The sequence below is a fragment of the Tamandua tetradactyla genome, chromosome 6 (genome assembly GCF_023851605.1).
Source record: "Tamandua tetradactyla isolate mTamTet1 chromosome 6, mTamTet1.pri, whole genome shotgun sequence".
NCBI classification, from domain to species: domain Eukaryota; kingdom Metazoa; phylum Chordata; class Mammalia; order Pilosa; family Myrmecophagidae; genus Tamandua; species Tamandua tetradactyla.
In genome coordinates, this window is record NC_135332.1 from 44250038 (window position 1) to 44273873 (window position 23836).

Here is a 23836-nt window from a genome sequence, read left to right on the forward strand (position 1 = left end):
CTTCATAATATGCCTTAAAGTCCGGCATCGCTAGACCTCCAGCTTAGTTTTTTTTCCTCAAGATGTTTTTAGCAATTCGGGGCAACCTGCCCTTCCAGATAAATTTGCATATTGGTTTTTCTAATTCTGAAAAATAAGTTGTTGGGATTTTGATTGGTATTGCATTGAATCTGTAGATCAGTTTAGGTAGGATTGACATCTTAACTATATTTAGTCTTCCAATCCATGAACACGGTATGCCCTTCCATCTATTTAGGTCTTCTGTGATTTCTTTTAGCAGTTTTTTATAGTTTTCTTTATATAGGTTTTTTGTCTCTTTGGTTAAATTTATTCCTAGGTATTTTATTCTTTTAGTTGCGATTGTAAATGGAATTCGTTTCTTGATTTTCCCCTCAGCTTGTTCATTACTAGTGTATAGAAAAGCTACAGATTTTTGAATGTTGATCCTGTAGCCTGCTACTTTGCTGTACTCATTTATTAGCTCTAGTAGTTTTGTTGTGGATTTTTCCGGGTTTTCAACGTATAGTATCATATCGTCTGCAAACAGTGATAGTTTTACTTCTTCCTTTCCAATTTTGATGCCTTGTATTTCTTTTTCTTGTCTAATTGCTCTGGCTAGAACTTCCAACACAATGTTGAATAATAGTGGTGATAATGGACATCCTTGTCTTGTTCCTGATCTTAGGGGGAAAGTTTTCCATTTTTCCCCATTGAGGATGATATTAGCTGTGGGTTTTTCATATATTCCCTCTATCATTTTAAGGAAGTTCCCTTGTATTCCTATCTTTTGAAGTGTTTTCAACAGGAAAGGATGTTGAATCTTGTCAAATGCCTTCTCTGCATCAATTGAGATGATCATGTGATTTTTCTGCTTTGATTTGTTGATATGGTGTATTACATTAATTGATTTTCTTATGTTGAACCATCCTTGCATACCTGGGATGAATCCTACTTGGTCATGATGTATAATTCTTTTAATGTGTTGTTGGATACGATTTGCTAGAATTTTATTGAGGATTTTTGCATCTGTATTCATTAGAGAGATTGGTCTGCAGTTTTCTTTTTTTGTAATATCTTTGCCTGGTTTTGGTATGAGGGTGATGTTGGCTTCATAGAATGAATTAGGTAGTTTTCCCTCCACTTCGATTATGTTGAAGAGTTTGAGGAGAGTTGGTACTAATTCTTTCTGGAATGTTTGATAGAATTCACATGTGAAGCCGTCTGGTCCTGGACTTTTCTTTTTAGGGAGCTTTTGAATGACTATCTCAATCTCTTTACTTGTGATTGGTTTGTTGAGGTCATCTATTTCTTCTTGAGTCAAAGTTGGTTGTTCATGTCTTTCCAGGAACCCGTCCATTTCATCTAAATTGTTGTATTTATTCGCGTAAAGTTGTTCATAGTATCCTGTTATTACCTCCTTTATTTCTGTGAGGTCAGTAGTTATGTCTCCTCTTCCATTTCTGATCTTATTTATTTGCATCCTCTCTCTTCTTCTTTTTGTCAATCTTGCTAAGGGCCCATCAATCTTATTGATTTTCTCATAGAACCAACTTCTGGTCTTATTGATTTTCTCTATTGTTTTCATGTTTTCAATTTCATTTATTTGTGCTCTAATCTTTGTTATTTCTTTCCTTTTGCTTGCTTTGGGATTAGTTTGCTGTTCTTTCTCCAGTTCTTCCAAGTGGACAGTTAATTCCTGCATTTTTGCCTTTTCTTCTTTTCTGATATAGGCATTTAGGGCAATAAATTTCCCTCTTAACACTGCCTTTGCTGCGTCCCATAAGTTTTGATATGTTGTGTCTTCATTTTCATTCGCCTCTAGGTATTTACTAAATTCTCTTGCAATTTCTTCTTTGACCCACTTGTTGTTTAAGAGTGTGTTGTTGAGCCTCCATGTATTTGTGAATTTTCTGGCACTCCGCCTATTATTGATTTCCAACTTCATTCCTTTATGATCCGAGAAAGTGTTGTGTATGATTTCAGTCTTTTTAAATTTGTTAAGACTTGCTTTGTGACCCAGCATATGGTCTATCTTTGAGAATGATCCATGAGCACTTAAAAAAAAGGTGTATCCTGCTGTTGTGGGATATAATGTCCTATAAATGTCTGTTAAGTCTAGCTCATTTATAGTAATATTCAGATTCTCTATTTCTTTATTGATCCTCTGTCTAGATGTTCTGTCCATTGATGAGAGTGGTGAATTGAAGTCTCCAACTATTATGGTATATGTTTCTATTTCCCTTTTCAGTGCTTGCAGTGTATTCCTCACGTATTTTGGGGCATTCTGGTTCGGTGCATAAATATTTATGATTGTTATGTCTTCTTGTTTAATTGTTCCTTTTATTAGTATATAGTGTCCTTCTTTGTCTCTTTTAACTGTTTTACATTTGAAGTCTGGTTTGTTGGATATTAGTATAGCCACTCCTGCTCTTTTCTGGTTGTTATTTGCATGAAATATCTTTTCCCAACCTTTCACTTTCAACCTATATTTATCTTTGGGTCTAAGATGTGTTTCCTGTAGACAGCATATAGAAGGATCCTGTTTTTTAATCCATTCTGCCAGTCTATGTCTTTTGATTGGGGAATTCAGTCCATTAACATTTAGAGTTATTACTGCTTGGATAATATTTTCCTCTACCATTTTGCCTTTTGTATTATATATATATCATATCTGACTTTCCTTCTTTCTACACTCTTCTCCATGCCTCTCTCTTCTGTCTTTTTGTATCTGACTCTAGTGCTCCCTTTAGTATTTCTTGCAGAGCTGGTCTCTTGGTCACAAATTCTCTCAGTGACTTTTTGTCTGAGAATGTTTTAATTTCTCCCTCATTTTTGAAGGACAATTTTGCTGGATATAGGAGTCTTGGTTGGCAGTTTTTCTCTTTTAGTAACTGAAATATATCATCCCACTGTCTTCTAGCTTCCATGATTTCTGCTGAGAAATCTACACATAGTCTTATTGGGTTTCCCTTGTATGTGATGGATTGCTTCTTGCTGCTTTCAAGATCCTCTCTTTCTCTTTGACCTCTGACATTCTAACTAGTAAGTGTCTTGGGGAACGCCTATTTGGGTCTAATCTCTTTGGGGTGCGCTGCACTTCTTGGATCTGTAATTTTAGGTCTTTCATAAGAGTTGGGAAATTTTCAGTGATAATTTCTTCCATTAGTTTTTCTCCTCCTTTTCCCTTCTCTTTTCCTTCTGGGACACCCACAACACGTGTATTTGTGCGGTTCACATTGTCCTTGAGTTCCCTGATACCCTGTTCGAAATTTTTCCATTCTTTTCCGGATAGTTTCTGTTTCTTTTTGGAATTCAGATGTTCCATCCTCCAAATCACTAATTCTATCTTCTGTCTCTTTAAATCTGTCATTGTAGGTATCCATTGTTTTTTCTATCTTTTCTACTTTATCCTTCACTTTCATAAGCTCTGTGATTTGTTTTTTCAGTTTTTCTATTTCTTCTTTTTGATCAGCCCATGTCTTCTTCATGTCCTCCCTCAATTTATCGATTTTGTTTTTGAATAGGTTTTCCATTTCTGTTCGTATATTCAGCATTAGTTGTTTCAGCTCCTGTATCTCATTTGAACTATTGGTTTGTTCCTTTGACTGGGCCATATTTTCAATTTTCTGAGTGTGATCCGTTATCTTCTGCTGACGTCTGGGCATTTAGTCAGATTTCCCTGGGTGTTGGACCCCACAGGTTGAAAGATTTTTCTGTGAAATCTCTGGGTTCTGTTTTTCTTATCCTGCCCAGTAAGTGGCGCTCGTGGCACACGTTTGTCTACGGGTTCCACCAGTGAAAGTTGCTGTGGGTCCTTTAACTCTGGAAAATTCTCGCCGTAGGGGAGGTTCGGCAGCCGAAGCGTCTTGGAAGAGTGCCAGCCGGCCCGGGGTTCCGAACACGGGGAGGGTCACCGGCCGCTGCAGCACGGGAGAGCCTCCGGCCGAATTACCTAGTCGGCCCGGGGCGCCAAGCGTGGCGGGAGGGCGCCAGCTGTCGCAGCCCGGGAGAGTGCACTGTTCCCAGCCGGACCGGGGAGTCACGTGTTTGGAAGGGGCCCCCCGGTCACTGTTCTCTGCAGTCTGGGGATTTCCGACCCAACTCTCTCAGTTGGTCCAGGGGTTCTCGTGTGGTGGGGGCGCCAGCCGCCGCGGCCCAAGGGGACCGCCTGTCCAATTCTGCTAGCTGGCCTGGGAAGGAGGAAGGGAGGGACTCCGGCCGCTTGCCGTCCCACCCAGGAAAGCCCGTGCCCCTCGGTGATCTCACCGGAGCTGGTTCTCCCAGACAGTCAGCCGTTCCAGGATGGGGTACGCCGTCCCTCTGATCTCTGTCATGGCTCCGGGAGCTGCTCTGTATTGTCTCCACTCCCCCAGTAGCTGTTCTGGAGGAGGAAAGGTGAGGGTGGCAAGGCTGTTGAGGCCGATGGCAGAGGAGCCGGTGAAGGCGGAAGAGGGGAGAGGAGGGCGGGCGGGTCGGCTGCTGCGGGGTGTGGGCGCCGCGTGGTGGGCCGGCGGACAAAGAGGCGGGAGGAGGGCGGGCGGGTCGGCTGCTGTGGGGCGTGGGCGCCGCGCAGCGGGCCGGTGAACAAAGGGGGGAGGAGGGCGGGTGGGTCGGCTGCTGCGGGGCGTGGGCGCTGCGCAGCGGGCCGGCGGGCCGGTTCTGAAAGTTTTTAACCATAGACTATACACTTAATCCTGTTGGCTATGAGCAGAACCAGGTGAGAATGTATGCTCGATATATGTATTTTTTTTTAAGTAATAAAAATTACAGTAGTTCCAACTTAAAAAGAAACATCCCTTTTAATCCACTCAGGAACCTGTTATGATAGCATGTTAGCTTGAAATATGAGGCACATCTCCATGTCATGTTCTTTTGGTGGATACAGTCCCAGGGTAGCAATAGCAGGGAATGCAGAAGTGAGACAGGGAAGGAGTAACAGCTACCAAGACAGTTGATCTCACATAGGACAGCTCCACAGAGATCCTGAGAGACCACTGCTCTTCAGACAGACGTGAGAGATTTGCCTGTTGGATTTTTCCATTCTATCTTCCAGTGGTCAGAGTTTACCCCAGGAGACATTAGCACCTTGTGACGGATGGTTTGCAGAAAAGGTGACAGTGATTTCTTCCATCCCTGTGCCTTGCCACTTTGGATGTGACTCTGCAGCTCTTCCCATCAAGAGCCGGAGTCTTTCTCTATGTCTTGAGGCTGGCTTGGCCATGTGATTTGCTTTGGTGAATAGAATATTAACAAATATGATAGAAGCAGAGACTTGAAAGGCCGTTGTGTATTGGGGCTGGCCCTCTTTTGCTGCTGAGAACCTTCTGACACAGTGTAAATGAGCCTGGGCTAATCACTTGGAGAAAGAGGGACATATGCAGAGCCCTAGCTGACACTGAGCCACCTGCAGGGCATGCAGGTGAGGACCCCCAGATCAACCAGCCAGCCTGTTCCCAGCCAGGCGAGTAACTTGTCAATGTGCAAATTTTTAATTTACAATTCAGAGTACATAACTTGTAAACAATAAGTTATTAACTTGGGTTTTTATATTTGAACAAGAATTTTCCATAAGGTACTATACAAATGAGAGACAGAATGATGAATGTTTCTAACTTAAAGCAGAGGCGTTTGAGCTTTCCTGGTGGTGGTGACAGAGGTTCCAGGACTGAACTGTGCTTTTTTTTTTTACATGGGCAGGCACCGGGAATCAAACCCGGGTCCTCAGTCATGGCAGGCAAGCATTCTTACCTGCTGAGCCACCGTGGCCCACCCAGCTGAACTGTGCTTTTTAGGAGACGAGTACTTGCATGAGGAATTGGTTGGTAGAGGGATAATCCAAGATGTTGGTGGGTAACCTGTAGAAAAATACCAGAGAGACTAATGCCAAAGGGAAAAAATGATTGGCTATAAAATGACAGAAAGGGAAAGATTTTTTTTAAACCTAATAAATATTACAAACTGGCAGTTCATTGAATTCTTTTTATAAATAATTTGTTCAACATCTTACCCATGTTATCTTTTTTTTTTTTCATATGGGCAGGCACTGGGAAGCGAACCCGGGTCCTCTGGCCTGGCAGGCAAGCATTCTTGCCTGCTGAGCCACTGTGGCCTACCCTGCCCACGTTATCTTGCTTGTTTCCTCATAACGATCTTTTGAGGTAGGAACTGTTATTATTTCCTTCTGGAAATTCTGCATTTCAGAGAGTTCTTACGTACCCTGAGCACCATCCCCCCACCCCCACCCTCACCCCATCTCCCCACCAGCCAGAACCATCCAGGAGTCATGAGTTATAGGAATTGCCTATTAGGGAGAATTGTAAATAACTGTTCAACTGTTCCTTCTTTGTGCTTTATTTCCCAGGTCACAAGGCACTTAAAGCATTGTTAAGATCACTGGTGGATCTTCAGGAAGAGTTGCTTTTCCAGTATCCAGACACTAGATACCTAGTAGATGGAACTAAGCCCAAAGCAGAAAGGTAAGGCAGGAATAGAACAATGGAGTTACTTGATTTCTTTTCATCTGGATTATTTCCTAACATTTATGAAAAAGAAAACCATGTCCTTTCCAGACTGATATCAGCCTTAATGTTTGTAAATCATGAAGAACCTTTTATATTTAACTGGTGGCCAGTACAGCATATAAATTAGGAATTAGGTTTTGGATTCTTATATCTGGTTGTGCTTTGATTCTCTTTGTGGGCTTATACAAAAGACTTGCCTTTTCTTCAGATATATTGAAATTAATAGATAAAAGCACATTTTAACTATTAATGCTTAGCTTCAGTTAGACATTACTACATCATAACTTGCCAACCCCCCAACCAAAAGCATTCCTGCCAATCCTAAAGAATACCTAGGACATTATAGAAGGTTCTACAAAGGTTCTATGTACAAGGGTAACTTTCCAGAAACCTATAATCTCTAGGTGGGTCCCTGGACCAGATAAGTCCTGAGATGCATAGGGGCCAGCCTTTCTCTAGAACATCACCTAGTTCTGTCCCCCTATCCCATATTATTGACAGCCCCTTCCAACATGAGAAAGTTCAAATGGCCATATCCCAAATGTATTAGTTAGCATTCTCTAGAGAAGCAGAACCAACAGGAAACACTCACAAATATTAAAATTTTAAAAGTGTCTCACATAACTGTGGGAACACATTGTCCAAAATCTGCAGGGCAGGCTGTGAAGCCTATGATTCTGATGGAGTGTCTGGACGAATTCTGCAGGAGAGACTCGCCAGCTGAAGCAGGAAGGGAGCCTGTCTCTTCTGAATCTTCCTTAAAAGCCGTCGGGTGATTAGATTAAGCACCACTCACTGCAGAAGACACTCCCCTTGGCTGATTACAAATGAAATCAGCTGTGGATGCAGCTGACGTGATCATGATCTAATTTTATGAAATGTCCTCACTGCAACAGACAGGCCAGCACTTGCCCAACCAGACAAACAGATACCACCACTTGGCCGAGTTGACACATGAACCTGACCATGACAGTCCACCCCTTGTCAACTTGACAGCTGTACATATCACCTTAAACCATACCTAATTTCTAAATAAAAAACAATAAAACACATTTTTTTCTTTAACCTGACAATACTCAACTGTCCTGCATATAACTGGGAACACATTAAATCTCTCCAGAATAGGGTGTAAGTCCTTGGGTAACAGTCATTCTTAAACTTGATATCTTACCACTTAAATAGTATAACATGAACAAAACAGCATTACAGTCCTTGTTTCTGTAACTGATCACATGGTCATAGTTCATGCTTATCACTACCTTCTTCCATTACCCATTCCATGTTCCCTTTACCCTCAGCAAGCACTTTAGCTTGCCATGGTTCTTTGCCTGGTAGGGTATCCCAAACCTTCATTCCTGAAGTTTCAGAGCCATTGGTAGTCCTGCCAGGATTGGATTGTTGCAGTTTTCCATTGATTTTAATCACAGGGCATGGCAGTACTAAAAGGTGCCCTAGGGGATCTCCTGTATTACAAGAAAACTCTTCTTTACCTCCTTTATGTACTTGCAGTCCTATTTACCCCTGATAGTCAGGGTCAATCACCCCAGCCAATAATGTAATCCCCTTCTTGGCTTGTTGATCCAGGGGCATGAGTAGACCAGGTGGCAGTCTTAGATTCCTGTTCAATGGAATCGTTATTTCTCCTCATGGAAGCACTCCCCCTTTTGGAACTAAAGCCTATAGACCAGCAGAGCTCAGGGTCACAGGGAAAGGAAGCAAAAATTTTCCTAGTGGATCACTAGGGGTAATAGTGAGTGGTACCACTCCCATTTCTACCCCTTGGTTCCTGGACCCATGGATCCTGGCTGTGGGAGAAACAGCACTATACAGCGGACACTGGTTCAGAGCATATACAGCTTCCTGGAGAACATTACCCCAGCTCTTCAAGGTATTGCCACCTAGTTGGCACCACAATTGAGTTTTCAAAAGGCCATTCCACTGTTCTGTCAATCCAGCTGCTTCCAGATGATGGGGAACATGGTAAGACCAGAGAATTCCATGAGTATGTGCCCATTCCCGCACTTCATTTGCTGTGAAGTGTGTTCCTTGATCAGAAACAATGCTGTGTGGAATACCATGACGATGGATAAGGCATTCTGTAAGCCCACGGATGGTAGTTTTGGCAGAAGTATTGCGTGCAGGGAAAGCAAACCCATATCCAGAGTATGTGTCTGTTCCAGTTAGAACAAATTGCTGCCCCTTCCATGAAAGGAGTGGTCCAATGTAATCAACCTGCCACCATGTAGCTGGCTGGTCACCTCGGGGAATGGTCCCATATTGGGGGCTGAGTGTGGGTCTCTGCTGCTGGCAGATTGGGCACTCAGCAGTGGCTGTAGCCAAGTCAGCCTTGGTGAGTGGAAGTCCATGTTGCTGAGCCCACACATAACCTCCATCCCTACCACCATGACCACTTTGTTCATGAGCCCATTGGGCAATGACAGGAGTTGCTGGGGAAAGAGGCTGACTGGTATCCACAGAATGGGTCTTCTTATCCACTTGATTATTAAAACCTTCCTCTGCTGAAGTCACCCTCTGGTGCGCATTCACATGGGACACAAATATGTTAATGTTTTTAGCCTACTCAGAAAGGTCTATCCACATACTTCTTCCCCAGACCTCTTTGTCACCAGTTTTCCAATTATGGTGTTTCCAAGTCCCTGACCATCCAGCCAAACCATTAGCAACAGCCCATGAGCCAGTATACAAATGCACCTGTGGCCAGTTCTCCTTCCAAGCAAAATGAACAACCAAGTGCACTGCTCGAAGTTCTGGCTGCTGGGAAGATTTCCCCTCACCACTGTCCTTTAAGGACACCCTAGAAAGGGGTTGTAGTGCTGCAACTGTCCACTTTCGGGTGGTACCTGCATATCGTGTTGAACACATCTGAAAAGCAAGCTCAAGTTTTCTCTTCCTCAGTCACTTCAACTCCCCAAGAGGCCATAGCTCTGGTCTGGGAAAGAGAAGTTAATGTGGCAGGAGTGAAGACCATGGGCATTTGGGCCACTTCCTCATGTAACTTACTTGTGCCTTCAGGACCTGCTCTGACCCTATCTCATATATACCATTTTCATTTTACCATAGAGTGCTGCTGCACATGCCCAGCTTTATGGCTTGGTGGGTCAGACAATACCCAGCTCACGATAAGCAACTCAGGTCTCATGGTAACTTGGTGACCCATGGTTAAGTGTTCAGTCTCTACTAAGGCCTAGTAGCAGGGCAAAAGCTGTTTCTCAAAAGGAGAGTAGTTATCTGTAGCAGATGGTAAGGCTTTGCTCCAAACTCCTAAGGATCTGCGTTGTGATTCTCCTATAGGGGCCTGCCAAAGGCTCCAGACAGCATCTCTGTTTGCCACTGACACTTCCACACCATTGGATCTGCTGGATCATACGGCCCAAGTGGCAGAGCAGCTTGTACTGCAGCCTGGACCTGTCGCAGAGCCTCCTCTTGTTCAGGTCCCCACTCAAAATTAGCAACTTTTCTGGTCACTTGATAAATGGGCCGGAGTAGCACACCCAAATGAGGAATATGTTGTCACCAAAATCCAAGGAGACCAACTAAGCATTGTGCCTCTTTTTTCGGTCATAGGAGGGGCCAGATGCAGCAACTTATCCTTCACCTTAGAAGGGGTATCTCGACATGCCCCACACCACTGGACACCTAGAAATTTCCTTGAGGTGGAAGGCCCCTGTATTTTTGTTGGATTTATCTCCCATCCTCTGACACTCAAATGCCTTACCAGTAAGTCTAGAATAGTTGCTACTTCTTGCTCACTAGGTCCAGTCAACATGATATCATCAATATAATGGGCCAGTGTGATGTCTTCTGGGAGGGAAAAATGATCAAGTTCCCTGTGGACAAGGTTATGACATAGGGCTGGAGAGTTGATATACCCCTGAGGTAGAACAGTGAAAGTATATTCCTGACCTTGCCAGCTAAAAGCAAACTGTTTCTGGTGGTCCTTACTAACAGCTGTTGAGAAAAAAGCATTTGCCAGATCAGTAACCGCATACCAGGTACCAGGGAATGTATTGATTTGTTCAAGCAGTGATACCACATCTGGAACAGCAGCTGCAATTGCATAATCTACTCTCTTCCCCCAGGACCCATCTGTTTTCTGCACAGGCCAAATAGAAGAGTTGAATGGGGATGTGGTGGGAATCACATTAATTAATTAAGGACATTAATTCCAGGGGACCCAAATTGTCACTTCAAGTCCTTAAGAGTGGCAGTAATCTCTGCAGTCCCTCCAGAAATCTGGTATTGCTTCTGATTTACTATTTTGCTAGTTTAGTGGCTTCCACTTGGCCTTTCCCACCATAATAGCCCTCACTGCACGAGTTAGAGAGCCAATGTGGGGATTCTGCCAGTTGCCCAGAATGTCTATACCAATTATGCATTCTGAAACTGGGTAAATAACTACAGAATGGGTCCGGGGGCCCACTGGACCCACTGTGAGACAGACCTGAGCTAAAACTCCATTGATGACCTGGCCTCCATAAGCCCCCACTCTGACTGGTGCACCAAAGTGATGTTTTGGGTCCCCTAGAATGAATGTCACTTCTGAACCAGTGTCTAATAATCCCCCAAATCTGATCATTTTCTTTTCCCCAATGCACAGTTACTCTGGTAAAAGGCTGTTGGTCACCTTGGGGAAGGCTTGGAAGAAGATTAACAGTATAAATTTGTGGCAGTGTAACAGGGTTCTTCCCCAAAGGGGCTTGGCCTCCCCTTCATTGAAGGGGCTCTGGGTCTGTAAACTGTCTCAAGTCTGAAATTGATTAAGGGGCCGTGACTCTGTGTTTTTATAATTCAGGTTAGACTTCTGTTCACTTGACCTAGAACTCTTGTTTATACAGCTCGAACAAGAATTTAGTAGACTGCCCATCTACTGTATTTCTAGGTACCCCATGGTTTACTAGCCAAATGCCACAAATCTCTGCGAGTCATATTATTTTGACTCCTGCTTTGAGTTTGCTGTCTATTATAATAGCCACGTCCACCCTGCCTTTGGCGATTAAGTGCTGCCACCTGGCTTCTGCCATTTCGGGATCTGATCATCCCCATTGTGTTTAAGGATTCCAGCTCAGTGACAACAGTTCCTACAGTAATATCTGACCTACAGAGAAGTGCCACTACAGAGCTCTTCAAGGATGATGGTGCTAATCTCACAAGTTTATTTCTCACTGTTCTGGTAAAAGGTGCATCCTCTGGACATTCCTGGGGCGTAAGAGCAGGATTTGCATTCCAGTCTCTCTAAGCCTCTGGATCCCCTCATCTACATTTTACCAGGGCAGTTCTGGCATTTCACCCTCAAGTAATGTTAGCCACCTTTTGATCCATGTTTCAACCAACCATCCAAACAAACTGTTAATGCCTTTTCTAACCCCTTGAGCTATAACATTGAATGCAGAATCTCTGCTTAGTGAGCTCATATCAATAAATTCAGTCTGATCCAGCCTTCTATTCCTCCCACACCCTTAAAATCCATTGCCACACATATTCCCCTGATTTCTATCTATATAAATTGGAAAATTCACACAGTTCTTTTGGAGTATAACGTACCTCCTGATGTGTGATACTTTGTACCTCACCGTTAGGAGCCTGTTGGGACTTTAGTCTAGTTCTAGGTCTGGAATAAATGAAGGGGGGTGGGGGTGGGTCATGAAAAGAATTAGAAATATTTTCCAAGCCATTTGCTTCAGGGCATTTATTTGCAGTTTCATCTGGTAAAACAGAATTCATCACTCTGGGGCTAATCCCTTCAGGTGGAGGTTGGGTGACCAACTCCTCAAGGCAGGCTGGAGGTGGGGCAGCTATGTCCTCAGGGCAAACTATTACAGGGTTATCTAGAGAAGAGTCTGCATGACCTAGGGTTTCAACCTCACCGCCCCCCCCCCCCGACATCATTATCAATCTGTATGTAACCATCCCATTTTTTAGGGTCCCACTCCTTTCCAATCAATGCCCTCACTTTAACGACAGATACCACGCAACATTGAGATTTCAGTTTACATTGTGAAGTTGCTACTCCAGACACCACGCAACATTGAGATTTCAGTTTACATTGTGAAGTTGCTACTCTAACAATAAGATTCTGAGTCTGATATTTAGAGATCTCAAATCTATGGCTACAGGAAATAATATTTTCCTTCAGGATACTCATAGAAACTTCTGTATCTTTCAGACAGCACTTAAGCTTCTCATTTGAAGCTTTGATGTATCCAGTGTATCTAACAACAACCAGCCAACATCTCTGTTCCTCTTACTTCCACAAAACTCCATGAAGATGTTGAAAACATTATCCCCCAGAGCCTGGCTTTGTACAAACAAAGCATTAGGAGAATCGAATGGTGGTGTATATACATACATACATACATACATATATATATATATATATATATATTGATTTTTTAATTTTTTAAAAAATACCAAAAAACACCAAACAAATGCAAACATTCTTAACTTTTGATCATTCCATTCTACATATATAATCAGCAATTCACAATATCATCTCATAGTTGCATATTCATCATCGTGATCATTTCTTGGAACATTTGTATCTATTCAGAAAAAGAAATAAAAAGAAAACAGAAAAAAATTCATACATACCATATCCCCCACCCCTCCCCCTCACCGATCACCAGCATTTCAATCTAAATTTATTTTAACATTTGTTCCCCCTATTATTCATCTTTATTCCATATGTTTTATTTGTTGATAAGGTAGATAAAAGGAGCATCAGACACAAGGTTTTCACAATCACACAGACACATTGTGAAAGCTTTATCATTATTCAGTGGTCTTCAAGAAACATGGCTACTAGAACACAGCTCTACATTTTCAGGCAGTTCCCTCCCGCCTCTCTACTACATCTTGACTAACAAGATGATATCTACTTAATGCATAAGAATAACCTCCAGGATAATCTCTCGACTCTGTTTGGAATCTCTCAGCCATTGACACTTTATTTTCTCTCATTTCACTCTTCCCCCTTTTGGTTAAGAAGGTTTTCTCAATCCCCTGATGATGTTGAGTTTCAGCTCATTCTATGGTTTTTCTAAATCCCTTGATGCTGAGTCTCAGCTCATTCCAGGATTTCTGTTCCATGTTGCCAGGAAGGTACACACCCCTCAGAGTTATGTCCCACATAGACAGGGGGAGGGTGGTGAGTTTGCTTGTTGTGTTGACTGGAGAGAGAGGCCACATCTGAGCAACAAAAGAGGTTCTCTTGGGGGTGACTCTTACGCCTAATTTTAGGTAGGCTTGACCTATCCTTTGTGGGGTTAAGTTTCATATGAAGAAACCCCAAGATTGGGGGTTCAGCCTATAGCTTTGGTTGTCTGCACTGCTTGTGTGAATATCAAGAATTCAACTTGGGGAAGTTGAATTTTTCCCCTTTCTCACCATTCCCCGAAGGGGACTTTGCAAATACTGTTTTATTCACTGTTCAAATCACTCTGAGAGTTATTGGGGCATCACTCTGGACAAAACAACAAAATCTCATGTCCAACTAAAGGTTCCATGTACTTACGGTGTTCAGTTAAGCTGTCTACATAAGTTATATTAGGAAATGCACTAGTCAAAATATGAATTTTGTACCAAAAAAACATTTTTTGCTTTAGTCTCACACATAAGGTAAAATTTTAAAATATTAATTATCATCTATTTTCAACACCCTGCAGTAATGACATTCCTTTGTTCTTCCTCATGCAAAAACATTTTTTAAATTTGTACATTTAGTCACAATCATTATACACCCTAGGCATTCATAGATTATACCATCTCAGTCTTTATCATCTATCTTTCTTTCTGATTTCATTTGTGCCCCCAGCCCTCCTCCCTCTATCATTCTCACATTCAGCTTCATTCAGTGTTGTAACATAATTGTATTACAGTTAGGTAGTATTGTGCTGTCCATTTCTGAGTTTTTACATTCAGTCCTGTTGCAAAATCTGTATCCCTTCAGCTCCAATTACCCAATATCTTACCCTATTTCTATCTCCTGATGGTCTCTGTTACCAATGAAATTCTCCAGGTTTATTCACTAATATCAGTTTATATCAGTGAGACTATACAGCGTTTGTCCTTTGGTTTCTGGCTAATCTCACTCAGCATAATGTCCTTCAGGTCCATCTGTGTTGTTACATACTTCATAACTTTATTCTGTCTTAAAGAGCTGCATAATATTCCATCGTATGTATATACCACAGTTTGTTTAGCCACTTATCTGTTGATGAACATTTTGGCTGTTTCCATCTCTTTGCAATTGTAAATAATGCTGCTGTAAACATTGGTGTGCAAATGTCTGTTTGTGTCCTTGCCCTCTGAGTAGATATCTAGCAATGGTATTGCCGGGTCATATGGCAATTCTATATTTAGTTTTTTGAGGAACCGCCAAACTGCCTTCCACAGCAGTTGTAGAATGGTGATATTTTGGCTATCTCTTTTGCTAACTCACTCCACGGATTGGGAATGACATTCTGATTATGGGAATCAGAGTCCTTAGTGCCTTTGAGTCCAGTCAGAGTAGAAAACCATTCATCAAAGCCCAATTTTAAGATTCTGTTTCTTAAGAACCACTCCGGGTACCAAGTTGTATTCGTTAGGGTTCTCTAGAGAAACAGAATCAACAGGAAACACTTGCAAATATAAAATTTATAAAAGTGTCTCATGTAACTGTGGGAACGCATAGTCCAAAATCCGCAGGGCAGGCTGTGAAACCTACGATTCCAATGGAGGGTCTGGATGAACTCCACAGGAGAGGCTCACTGGCTGAAGCAGGAAGAGAGCCTGTCTCTTCTGAATCTTCCTTAAAAGGCTGCCAGTGATTAGATTAAGCATCACTCATTGCAGAAGACCCTCCCCTTGGCTGATTACAAATGGAATCCGCTGTCGATGCAGCTGACGTGATCATGATTTAATTCTATGAAATGTCCTCTTCGCAACAGACAGGTCAGCACTTGCCCAACCAGACAAAGAGGTACCACCACTTGGCCAAGTTGACACATGAGCCTATGACACCAAATATCCCTAAAGAGTGAGAGAAAGATTAAAGGTGATGGTGTAATTATGCAGAGAAGATCAGGTTTAACAAATGAATATGAGTGCTAAATCAATATATTGATATTTCTTTTAGTCTCTTGTACCTCAGAGCAGCTAGAAATAAAAACCTAAAATAATGGAATTGTAACCCATACCAAACTCTGAAATCTGTTCTACAACTAATTTTTGCAGCGTACTTTGAAATTTATTGCTTTTTTGTATGTATGTTATTTTCACACACAAAAAAAGAAAAGGAAGAGTATAATAGAGAAGATAAGATTTAACCAATGAATATGACTGCTGAATCAATATATTGATATTCCTTTTGGTCTCCAGTGTCTTGGAGCAGCTAGAAGAAAAAACTAAAAATTGTGGAACTATAACCCATACCAAACTTTAAAATCTGTTGTATAACTACTTGTTAAAATGTACTTGGAAAGTTATTGCTTTTTTGTATATATGTTATTTTTCACAATAAAAAACATTAAAAATATTAATGCTTAATGTTTAGGAAGCACTTTATGTCCATATCATGGACGTAATATAAGTTGTTATTTTGAAGGTGGAAAAAATTCAGAAAACAGCAAAATAAACCCTTTTCTTTTCTGAAGTTACCATAAATGATGGAGGTTTTACCCTCTCTGTTTGAGCTTGCTGCATAAAGCACCTGCTTGCTTTCTTCCCTTGAGTTTATCCTTTGCTTCAGTCTTTTCTACTGAACTATTTAAAAGGAAAAAAAAAGGAAGTTCATATTCATTGAGCATTTACTATGTATTGGGTCCAGTAATCCAGTAGGTACATTTGGCTGTAGATTTGGAAGTTGTATTACATTCTTGTGGTGGTTGCATATATTGTGGTTTAGTGTTCATTCTATTGCCTTCCCTTGAGTGTTCTTCACATTCAGCTTCTCTTCTTTCAATTCAACTAACATTTATTCAGCTTTCTTGAATAGTTGGTTACAAGGAGACACATTTTCCTTATTGATTTGGTGATTAAGGTCATAGAAGTATGATTATGTGCTTAGGTTTTAAAGACCCTCCTGTAACAGTGCAAGCCTGGCTTATATGCTTTTCTAATAATATTTTTACAACCTCATTTCTTTTTATGGTTTGCTTATCTTTTAAAAATTATATACATTTTGGGAAAGCAGTCCTTTTTATATTTATTTGAAAAGTTACATGAATTTTTGATCGATCTCTTGAGCATTCTTTTCAAACAAACAAACAAACAAACAAAAAACCCACCCTCATATCTATGGTGTTATTTAAAATGTGGACAGAATAGACAGGCCTGAATAGTCTCTGCTTCAAGTAAGCCTAGGTTTTCATTTAGGTTATATTTATTTACATTAGACTTAGTGTTCTTATTGATTTTCTAGTGAGGAGATTTCTAGTGAAGAAGATGAACTAATAGAAGGGGAGAAGCCTCAGAGACGAGCTCCACCAAAGAGGAAGCTGGAGATGGAGGACTACCCCAGCTTCATGGCAAAGCGCTTTGCTGACTTTACAGTCTACAGGAACTGTACACTTCAGAAGTGGCACGACAAAACCAAGCTGGCTTCTGGAAAACTGGGAAAGGCAAGCGTGTGTGTATGTGTATATATGAGATAGGTTGTGACACCCTAAAGCACTTAAGAAATTGGAGCAGCACTTTTTTGTATGAATAATATCACGACATAATAATAATCAATAATTTCTGTAGCAAAATTTACTAGATTCTACTATTGGGATTTAAACCATTCAGACTTGGGTTTTAATTTTATTAGAAGGAATGCTGTATTGTAGAAATTGTGGCCCTGTAAGCATTCAGGTGCTGAAAAAACAAAATACTTTAAAGAAATGGATTTTTAGCAATTATTGTTATTAAAGGAGCAGAAGCTAATCTCTGGGTGTGGGAAAGTGATAGACCCTGATTAAGACTAGTTTTTTTCTAAGAACAGTTGTAAAATACAGCCACTCACAAACTCAGTCCTTAACAAAAATCCCTCCTGAAAGGAGGATTGTCTTTCTCTTTTGACACAGAAAAATGGAGAACCCAGTGTAGCTGCCTTCAGCACTTACTCTCTCTATTATCTGATACTGGTGAATGTTGTTGCAGGGTTTTGGTGCCTTTGAACGCTCAATCTTGACTCAGATTGATCATATTCTGATGGATAAAGAAAGATTGCTCCGAAGGACACAGACCAAGCGCTCTGTCTACCGAGTTCTTGGCAAACATGAACCTTCAGCTCAGTCTGTCCCAGAGAGTTTGCCTGGACAACCGGTAAGAACTCTATGATACAAGGTGGTTATGGGGAGAAGTTTGTATGAGGCTAATTAACTATAAAATCTGATCATCTCCTTGTAGATATTACTGTTGGTATAAGAAGTTAGTGAAAGGAAGAAAGAGAAGAAAAAGTAACTGCTAGATTATTGAGAAATAGAATGTGGGGGGAGAAACTTTAAAAAAAGAAAGGAGCTATTTATTATTAACTGTCATGTCTTGCTTTTGAGTTTGGTATGGGAATCTGGTAATGGAAGTGATCATAATCCAATTTTTAAATTTTAGTTTTGATACTACTTTTATAGAAATGTTAGTATTGGAGCAAGTATATACTTTAGGCTTTTTTTGGCATTCAGATAATGTAGAAAAGCACCCAAAATTAGAATAATTGAATTACTTTGTTTAAAAGGAACAATTTATTTTTTAATTATAGAAGAAATATTTTTTGAGGGGGGTGGGTATACAATGTATTTTATTGATGGAACATGACAAGGTAGAGTTCTTTAAACCCTTCCCCTTCTCTAGGGGGTCTGGGGTGGAAACTATCAAGGATGGCACATTGTCAGCATTGGGGAAATCAAGTTGTGGCAAGAACTCCCCAGTAGTTGATTGCCTCTCTTCATGTGCTGGTGCTGGTGGTACAGGGCACTCTCATTCCTTGGAAACCATGTGAACCATAAGGTCTCCCACCCTGTTACTATAGCCAAATTCAGTCATACCAGAAAATGAGCTTGACAGATTGGTTGTTGAGGACAGTGACCAGCCCAGGCATCAAAGCTAGAAAAGCTGGTGTCACTGTTAAAAGTCCCAAGGGACCTCCTGGTCTTTATTCTAGTGCAGGATGCCCTTTAGGGAGCCCTCAGATGCCTGTTTCACCATTTTCCTAATCCCTTGTTTGTAAACACCATACTTCCCCCTTCCATTCCTCAGTCATTGTACCCTTAGGCCAGCTTTAACCATTGCGAATCACAAACACGCTGCCATAAACACCAGTGCGCAAATGTGCCCACTCTCAGATCCTTCAGGTATATACTTAGCAATGGGGTTGCAAGATCATATGGAATCACCACACTCCCTTCCTTCGTCACATAATCTATATTAAGACATTTCCTTTTCTTCTACATAGAATTCACACCCCTCCTCCATGCCCCCCTCCCCACATGTTGACATTTAGTTTTGGCATAATGCCTTTGTTACATTTGGTGGAAGCATATTACAGTGTTACTGTAGATTGTAGACCTGGTTTGCATTGATTGTACCTTTTCCTGTATACTATCCATTTTCAACCCCTTGCAATGTTGACATTCGTTTTCCCTCATGCAAAAATGTTTTTATATTTGTACGTTTAATCACCATCCTTGTCTATACTAGGCATTCCTAAATTATACCATGTCAGTCTTTATCACCTATCTTTCCTTCTGGTTTCATACATGCCCCCAGTCCTTCTCCCTCAACCATAGTCACATTCAGTTTCATTTAGTGTACTTATATTTTTGTGTTACCATCAGGTAGCATGGTGCTATCCATTCTGAATTTTTACAATCAGTTGTTGCACAATCTGTATTCCTTCAGCATCAAATGCCCAATCTCAACCCTCTTTCTGTCTCCTTATAACCTATGTTCTTAGCTTTAACTCTCAAAGTTCACTCATTAATATTAGTTCATATTAGTGAGACCATAACCGTGTTTGTCCTTTTGTTTCTGGCTAATTTCACTCAGCATAATGTCCTCAAGGGTGATCCAAGTTGTTACATGCTTTCATGACTTTATTCTGTCTTAAAGCTGTGTAGTATTCCATCATCTGTATAAACCACAGCCTGTTCAGCCACTCGTCTGTTGATGGACATTTGGGTTGTTTCCATCTCTTGGCAGTCATAGATAATGCTGCTATAAACATCAGAGTGCAAATGTCCGTTTGTATCCTAACCTTCAGTTCCTCTGAATATATAACTAGTAATGGATTACTGGATCATATGACAGTTCTATACTTAGCTACCTGAGGAAGCCTTCCAGAGTGATTGTACCATTTTACATTCCCACCTGCAGTGGATAAGTGTGCCACTTGCTCCATATCCTCTCCAGCACTTGTTGTTTTCAGTTTTTTTGATAGTGGCCATTCTAGTGGGTGTGAGATGATATCATGTTGTGGTTTTGATTTGCATTTCTCTAATAGCCAGTGAAGTTGAGCATCTTTTCATGTGCCTTTTGGCCATTTGTATTTCCTCTTCTGAGAAGTGTCTGTTCTTGTTTTTTGCCCATTTTTTAATTGGGTTGTTTGTCTTTTTGTTGTTGAGTTGAAGAATCTGTATATATTCTGGATACTAAACCCTTATCTGATATGTGGTTTCCAGATATTGTCTTCCATTGTGTAGGCTGCCTTTTTTTACTTTTCTGACAAAGTTCTTTGGTGTACAAAAGTGTTTAATTTTGAGAAGATCCGTTTTATCTATTTCTTTTTTCAGTGCTCATGTTTTGGGGATAAGGTCTAGGAAACCACCTCTTTTTATAGGATTTATAAGATATTTCCCTATATATTCTTCTAACAGTTTTATGGTGTTAACTCTAATGTTTAAGTCTTTGATCCATTAGAGTTAATTTTTGTGTGAAGTGTGAACTATGGATTCTCTTTCATTCTTTTGCATATGGATATCTAGTTTTCCAAGCATCATTCATGGAAGAGGCTCCTGTCCCAGGTAGGTTGGCTTGATTACCTTATCAAAGATCAATTGTCCACAGATGAGAGGATCTGTTTCTGAGCCTTAATTCTTTTCCACTGGTCAATATATCTGTCTTTATGCTGGTACCATGCTGTTTTGATGAGTGTAGCTTCATAATATGCTTTAAAGTCAGGTAGTGTGAGACCTCCCACTTATTTTTCTTTCACAAAATATTTTTAGTTACTGCTTTGGGCACCCTGTCCTTCCAGATAAATCTGGTTATTGGTTTTTCTGTTTCTGCAAAGTAAGTTATTGGGATTTTAATTGGTGTTGCATTGAATCTATAAATCAATTTGGGTAGAATTGACATCTTAACTATATTTAGTCTTCCAGTGACTAAATATGGAAGTCATATGACATGGTATGCCTTTTCATTTATTTAGGTCTTCCATGATTTCTTTTAGCAATTTCTTGTAGTTTTTTTGTGTAAAGGTCTTTTGTATCCTTAGTTTAAATTTATTCCCAAATATTTGATTCTCTTGTTTGCTATTGTAAATGGAAGTTTTTTTTAATTTTCTCTTCACATTGCTCATCACTAGTGTATAACCACTTTCTTGATGTCATTGTATTTAGCTCCTTTCTCCAGGCAGCAGGTCAGATCCACAATAGACACATTGGGGGTGAAGATACTGAAGGCCATATCAGTGAGCTTCAGTTCACCTCAGGGATGACCTTGTCTGCTGCTGTGGCAGTGCCGGTAGATGCAGGGATGATGCTGTGGGCTGCCCCAGGTCTGTCACTACAGTTTCCTAGAGGGGCCATCCATAGTCTTCTGGGTGGCAATGAGGCATGGACGGTGGTCATGAGTCCCTCCATAATGCCAAAGTTGTCGTGGATGACCTTGGCCAGGTTCAGGAAGCATGGCTGACAGTCTTAAGGAAATCGTCATACTTCTCATGATTCACACATATAGCGAACATGAGGACATCAGTGGAACGTACAGAGACAATGACTTTTTGGCTTCACCTTTCATGTGAGCACCAGCCTTCTCCAAGGTTGTGAAGACACCGGTAGTTTCCATAACATATTTATCACCCCATTTGATGCTTATAGGTTCTCGTTCCTGGAAAATAGAGAATGGTTTTCCATAGATAACAAGTTTCCTGTTCTCAACCTTGACTGAGTCTTTGAACTTGCTGTGTGTGGAATCATACCAGAACATGTAGACCACATAGTTGAGGCAGTGAAGGGATTATTGATGGAAACAATTTCCACTTTTCCTGAATTAAAAGCAACTTTGATGACTGGGCACTGAATATGACAAAAAATGTTTGCTCCCACCTTCACTATTGTGTCTCAGGACTGTGCCTGGCATTGCATGAGTAGGTGCTGTTGTCTGTTGGACAGGGAGCTGTACTTAATACTTGCTTAGGTTCAGAATAATTTAAAATGAAAAATCAAGTTTTTGCTGCTGTGAAAATCCTACTCCTCAGATTAACCATTGTTAAGAGTTGTAACAGGCTTTCAGTTATTTTCTATTTACTGTATATAACAGTATATAAAAAATATGGTTGTCCTTTTTTCCTTTTCTAAATGGAATATGTGTGTGTCTGTATAATTATATCTAAAATATTATGACCATATATAAAATCTTAAAACTTGCTTTTTACGTTTAGTGCATCCTGGGCAATTTCCCATATCACTTCATAGAGATCTGTTTCATTTATCTTAATGGATGCAGAGTATTCCATTGTGTGGAAATTATTATAATTTATTCAAGCAATGGGTATTTACATTGTTTACAGTTTTATAAACAGTACTGCAGTAAACATTCCTGAACATTTATGTTTGTGTATTTGTATGAATATAAGGATAAATTTCTAAAAGTGGAAATAAATCAGAGTATACGCTTTTTGATCCTGATGGATTATTTCCAAATTCCCAGCTGTGTTCTCCAATCCTAAGTGTTGGCGGTCTTACAGATGAAAAATGGTGTCTTCTTATTTTAATGTGCGTATATTTAATTAGAGTGAGGTTTAACATTTTCATGTGATTATTGACTATTTATGGTTCTTTTTATGTCAATTGCCTGTTAATGTTTTTGCCCAATTTCCTATGGGACTGTTTTTGTTTTTTAATTTTAAACATTCTTTATATCTTAAGGAAAAAAATGCTTTGTTACACAAATTATTCTAGCCATATTACTACAATAACTTCATTGAGTTCTCACTCTTTCTTCTCATTAATATAGGAAATCATTCCTCAAGCCCCTGCTAATGCTCACCTGAAGGATTTGGATGAAGAAATCTTTGATGATGATGATTTTTACCACCAGGTGTGATTTTTACACATTTTTATTTTGTTCCAAATCAGGTTTTAGCATTTTAAACACCATAAGAATTCTCTGAACAAAAAATTAACTTATTTTATATGGAGTATAGAGTCAGACAGGGAGTTAGAACTCTTGTGTTTAGAATTGACTTACTGTGCAGTTCTGGATGCATTGCTTTTCTTCTGTTTTATATTTTTCTTTTTGAAATGAAAGCAGATATACCTACTTTATTAGTTGTTGCTGAGTGTAAATTATCTGTAAAACAGTTTCAATGTCATTAACTCAGGTGGTTAATTCTTTCCTAGCCATTTTTGATAATGTTGATGGAGGACTTTTTGTTAATTATTTGGCTTCTTATCCCTTTATTATTAGAATGGAATGTGGAGCTAAAGGGCCTGGTTCCAAGAGTTCTTGATTTGCATTTCTGTTTTTATTACCTATTAAGTCACTTGTCTTTGATGTCTTTTTGTGCCTGTTCACATCTGTTAAGTATATACTGAGAGTGTCTACATACTGTTGATTATAATAGTGCAGTGCTCTAAAGACAGAAAGAATTGGTAGAAGTTGAAATATGGTCTAGTTCTCAATATCTCTTCACAAATGACCTCCCAATTCTTTCCCGACATTTTTGTGTCAGTTGCTGGTATGCTGCTCTTTGTGATGTACTGATGATTGTTAAGGCAGACTAAACACTTGGGCTATTCTAAAATTTTTTTTAAATTTCCTGTTATCCTGGGTCTCCTGGTAAGTTATATTTCTTAATTAAATGTGCTTTAGACTGTGCCTTTTCTATCTCAGTGAAAGATTGAGGAAGCTTGTCAGCAATGATATACCAGTTTTTTTGAGCCATTGTTTATCAAGATAATTTTTTCTCTGCAGAATTTTAAGTGCATTAAAAATTTGCAACTGTATGTTGAAGTTTTAGCCATGATGGCTGTATTGGAGATACAGAGTATGAGAGAAAGGAACTTCTTAGAAAATTACATTGTAAAGTCAGTAGACCAAGTGATTTATATTGGGGA

General features: G+C 40.2%; 1 protein-coding gene across 3 annotated transcripts in view; it reads left to right on the plus strand.

Moving 5' to 3' along the window:
- The window catches only part of AATF (apoptosis antagonizing transcription factor), a 157373-nt gene that overhangs the window by 54354 nt on the left and 79183 nt on the right, over positions 1-23836 (plus strand). For all 3 annotated transcript variants that reach the window (XM_077165064.1, XM_077165065.1, XM_077165063.1), the window contains exons 5-8: positions 6362-6476; positions 16942-17140; positions 17661-17825; positions 22734-22817. In XM_077165064.1, the coding sequence (XP_077021179.1) occupies positions 6362-6476; positions 16942-17140; positions 17661-17825; positions 22734-22817 (563 nt within the window). The remainder of the gene's footprint in view (positions 1-6361; positions 6477-16941; positions 17141-17660; positions 17826-22733; positions 22818-23836) is intronic.